At 32.6% G+C, this 5,125-nt stretch overlaps 1 protein-coding gene across 1 annotated transcript; it reads right to left on the reverse strand.

The window, feature by feature from the left end:
- Positions 1-441: 441 nt before the first annotated feature.
- LOC128222556 (uncharacterized) lies at positions 442-4,312 on the reverse strand. The gene is made up of 4 exons (XM_052931624.1): positions 4,159-4,312; positions 2,340-2,849; positions 1,855-1,979; positions 442-1,704 (listed from the first exon to the last, which is right to left on the reverse strand). Exons 1-4 carry the CDS (start codon positions 4,244-4,246, stop codon positions 886-888), a joined length of 1,542 nt encoding a protein of 513 aa, XP_052787584.1. The 5' UTR covers positions 4,247-4,312; the 3' UTR covers positions 442-885.
- Between the last annotated feature and the right edge of the window lie 813 nt (positions 4,313-5,125).

Here is a 5,125-nt window from a genome sequence, read left to right on the forward strand (position 1 = left end):
TCACTTCGACCTATGATCTTGTTTAATAAGGCTTCTTTACAGTTCGTGTTTTAAGTATTTTGCTATAACGACTAAGCTTGTCATCATAACGACAAATTATCTGGTTATCAAGATTTGGTTAGATAGTTTAACTTTGTTACGACTAAGTTTCACGTTATAATAAATTCTCTCTCGATGTAACGACTACCTTTATCGCTAAAAAGCTTTACTATCTTTCTATCCCATTTCAGATTAAAAGCATCTAATGTTTGCGTCATTATTACGAGATATAGTCAGTCATTTTAAGGAGGTCACTAGGACTGCCTCGATCAGAGGAATGTGATATAATTTTAAAAATACTGGATTTGCCAAGATGGAACAGTAAACAAAAATGCAAATGAACATTTAACATAGTTGTACGTTTATTGCGCTTATAATAACAAACATATTATGAATATTTAAGTGACACTCTTATTCAAAATCAATACATAAACATGTATAACAAACATAAATTCTGAGTGATAAACTTTTAACTACTACCTAAATACTGCATTTATGGAAAATATTAATTACTAACAAGCTTACAACCGTGTAATACAGCTGAAAACGGAACAATATTAAATGATTGGTGAATGCAAAAGATTTACTGTCATCTACTATCGTCTCATAAAGTAGAAATTCCGTGTTTTCTGCACCTTTCTTTCAAATTAAACACAGTATCCTTCATGAGAACCATTGATTTTCACATTTATTTTTGGTAAATTTAAACAATTGTATTAAATATGGCAAATCTTATTCGGAAGTAATAGGGCATATTTAATGTAAACGGTGATTAAGTTCGATACACAAGTATACATACATAGTCAACTTTTATCTGTAAAAACAACATGCAAATTAGATTTCGGATCAACCCAGGATAGAAAAATCAACACCATACTCTTCGCGTAATTTTTCAAGGCCTTCTTTCAATGGCAAAGCCAAATACTGTGAAGGTGTATCTTTCTTTTTCTTATATTCACCTATAACCATAGCTACTATATAGATATAGCCTCCTTCTCGCTGTTCTGCACATACAATCGCACCACTGTCGCCCTCCTTACAAAACGGTGTGTCAGTAGAATCCGTTATTACAAAGTGATCCATTTGCAAGTAACAGACTGTTGATTTAATAAGTCCATAACCGGGCCTTGAAGTGGCACCCCAAATAAAAACGTCAAGCCCGACTAAAGAAGTAACTCCTTTTAACCATAACTTCCCGGGGACAAACTTGAAATCATCGTTGGGAAATAGAGTTTGACATTGAGCATTAAATTTCTCCAACACATTCGCAATGGCAATATCTGGATGATCGTGAACAACTGGTGGGATTTCACAAATTTCTTTGTTGTTTAAAACTATCATTTCCGATTGTAATTGTTCAACAACATGTTTAGAAAGAACGGCATGGATGCGGTTTCCTTTGCTCTCAAAAAACCCACCAAGAGTACCAAACTTTATGCCGTCAGCGGCAGACACTTTTTGGCCGCACATGTAACTAGCAAAAGGCTTCAAACTGAATGTTTGTATTTTATACTCAATCTTTTTTGAATTGCGTTGAAGACATGAATCTATTTGAGCTGATAAGCCTTTGGTGTTTTGCATGGATGAACTAATGTCAATAATTAGTTCGTTCGTTCGAACCTCTGTTGCAATGACACCAGGTATGTCTTGAAGATCCATTAACACCTAGAAAATAAATATGGTATAAGTTAACATTAATGTCTATTGATGAGGATATTAACCCTTAAACTCCAGATGTTAGGTTCATAATGACCATGATAAGTCAAAATGTAAACGAAAAGAGTTGTTTTTAATTTAAAATAAAAGCAAAACTACCTCGTGCGAAACATTCAGCATCGGTCCCTGAGCAAAAACTACTTTCTCATCCTCTGGGATTAAACTTCTCTGGTAAAGAGCCTCAATTTCCTGAATTAGGCCATAACGCCTCTCTTGAATGCGTCCTGAAACATTGCAAAATAAAATGTATATCTGTAAACAAAATGTTTGTCTAGTTCTTATATACTATTGAAGAATTTAAAGCAAAATACTGAAACACATACTAATTAATACATATAGAACGTTGTAACTTCTTTAAAATTAATATCAAGAGAAAACGGAAAAAATGAATATGAACAAAAAGTATAAAAAAGATACAATAATTATTATTCATAATGCAAAAATGCAATAGCATGGTATTGTAGATAAGTTGCTTAAACATTTATATTAAAATTTACATTTTAAACATATGCTATTATTCCCATTTCTTTTTGATAGACTTTATATAGTAATAGATATTTCAATATCGTAAATAAATGGTCTACCTTCATCAACGAGACTGTCTGTACAAGTGTTAATATCCTTGAGGAAGTCGGATGCAACATGGAAGGCATATCGTTCAATAATATCGTTGAACGCCGACCAAATATCGTCTTCACGTATCCCTTCTTTGAATAAATCCTCTCTGGGAGGATCTTTAAGATGAATAGACCAACTCTGTGCTTCGCTTCCTTTTGTACTGCCAAACGTTTTAATATCAGATGATGCTTGTAGAACAATCAGTGGTGTTTGGTCAGTGCCATATGTTATTTCATTGATCTCCATTTTACTTTTCAACAATTTTGCATCATCTTTGGTACAATAGATATATACGTTTTGACGCGATAATTCTTGTTGCGCTTTAACCAACATCTGTTGTTTATGCGAGTCCTTCTCAAATAAAATTGCTGATCGAGACAATATACCCTTCAGATGACGTGCGGCTGTTTTGTATGCAGGCCAACTGTTACGAGTAGTTTGACAAACGACTTTAGTCTCCTTCTCAAAGCTGCCATCTTCAATTATATTTTTTATTTATGGACATGGCAAATATAAAAAAAAAACATTCAAAAGGTACCAAAGGTTTAGGACAAAGAAAGATGAGATAATTTATCTGTTTTTACTCGATCTGTCGAAAAAAGGATCTGCCAAAAAATATCTTTGAGTAGCCTCAGGCTCAGCAATTAAAGTGTTTATATAAGACGATGCTTTTAAGGCGCATAAGAAAGGTGAATGCAATTTTGTAACGAATTATCATATTTGACTTTTTCTGACCAAACGCCCATGTGATATTTGGTAAGATGAACAATTATGAGTCTTTAGCCTTTATTATATGTAACGGGTTTAGTATCTGACCTGATGGGATATACGGAGCAAAGGAAATCATATCGGGTAAGAGCAAAGCTCGAACCCGAATATGAGTTCCTGCGCCCCTTATATCCCATATCGGGTCACCTTCTAACGCTGTAACATATATATATAGTCAACAACATGTTTACATGTTTTAAAGCTTCATTTATTCATCGGAAAGTTCATCGGAATCAAAAAATAAACGCCATTTTGTGACACAATATTGAAAAATATGGGGTCACTCTGTGACCAGGTTTGGACCAATGCTTTTGCTTAATTTGTGTTGGGGGCGTGATATATATATATATATATGGTGTTATCAAGTAAAAGCTACGTGGCCACACTATCCAAAGTATAAAAAGGCGCCAAAATGTTGCTGAATATTGTAATTCTTTTTGTACACAAATCACGTTTGTTTTGATCATTAAAGTCAAATAAGATAAACGAAATAATGTATTCATAGATACTAATAAAATGATTTTGCACCAGCCTTTAAGAAAATAAATCTCAATGTTAAGTCATTTTTGATAAAATAGTTTTCGCTCTAAAAAATCGAAAAACAATACAAACTTTACTAAACAAAATACGATACTAGTATATTCAAAAATGCATGTTTCCATACTTTTAAAGTGTATCAATGCCAAAGTTTTACGGTCTCAAAAAAAAGCCTTATAGCATATTTGGCTTACAATTTCGACATGGCCAAAGACAGAAAATTAATAATCTCTAACACTCAGGAATTGGTATTTTTGTTATAAATGTTATATCAACATTAACATTTAAATGTCGCGATAGTCCTGTCAGTACTTTTGTATGGTATTTTAGTGATTCACTGTCATTGTAAAAAAGACACATTTTAATTCGAAACATATAACTATTTTAAAGTTTCATGTACTCATAAATGATTAAAAGAAATGCATAACAAATAAATACTATATTACGAAGCATACTTGAAAAAAATGAAATAGTTCCTACCGTTTCGACTCTTTGGTCCTGCATTTGAATATTTGCTTCCTGTGATTGCCGATAAAAGAACTTTGAAAGAAGGTAAAACGTTTCCCATCTTGATGATTGATGAAGCAGTATTTTGGATTGAAAGTGGTGTGTATCGATACAAATCCAAATTATATAAAACATAGTTGTTCCCTTACGTCATTATCAGTAATATTTATACAATCTAAAGTTGAACAATGTATATAAAGGTATCTTCACTGTCCTAGAAAGCGGAATATCGTATTGATTAGCTAATGTAATCTAAATTTATACGTCAACTAAGGTAAAAATGTGATGATTAAAATGTCAACCATTTTAACTGCGTTTGAAAGTCATGTTCAAGTAAGAAGAATACAAAAATATGAACAGCTCTAAACGTAATGTTTCATACAAAAACACCAGTAGGATAAAAGTAAGGTAAAACTAACTTAATGAAAAATAGAAAATGGATAGTAAATACTTGGAAGACAGAGACTGGTGTCATATCTCCTTTGTCAATCGAGTAATGCTACATATAAAGCAAGAATATAATAATCTACGAATAATTATAAAAAAATGTTCGAATGTTTATTTTTTTCAATCGATTAATACCTAAAAAGCCCATTTGAGATCGACGCTATAGTATACTTAGTATTCCAGTTGAAATGAGGGCAGACAATAGTTCATAAACTCGACAAGTGTTTTAAACTATCTGTTTGTCCTATTTTGAACATATGACTGTACGATCAAGCAAAAAGATTTAAAATATCAAATTATTAATACTTACTTATCCTAACATGACCTTTAAGTTGCCTATGTTTTTTCTTCTCTCCTACTTGCATCTTCCCTTCTTTTTTTGTTCCTTCACTTTTCCTGGTATGCATAACTCTTACTTGCTGTTTTACTCCTTCCTGCCCTCTCTTCACTCCACCTTATACACTAACTCTACCTTTCTCCACCCAGCATCACA

This window comes from Mya arenaria, chromosome 16 (assembly GCF_026914265.1).
Source record: "Mya arenaria isolate MELC-2E11 chromosome 16, ASM2691426v1".
Lineage (NCBI taxonomy): Eukaryota > Metazoa > Mollusca > Bivalvia > Myida > Myidae > Mya > Mya arenaria.

Bases quoted from the DNA above. Each gene is read 5' to 3' on its own strand.
- LOC128222556 (XM_052931624.1), bottom strand. From the start codon at position 4,246: ATGGGAAACGTTTTACCTTCTTTCAAAGTTCTTTTATCGGCAATCACA. The intron at 2,850-4,158 runs GTAGGAACTATT...ATATAATTGAAG, and splicing joins AGGACCAAAGAGTCGAAACG to ATGGCAGCTTTGAGAAGGAG. The intron at 1,705-1,854 runs GTAGTTTTGCTT...TTTATTTTCTAG, and splicing joins TGCTGAATGTTTCGCACGAG to GTGTTAATGGATCTTCAAGA.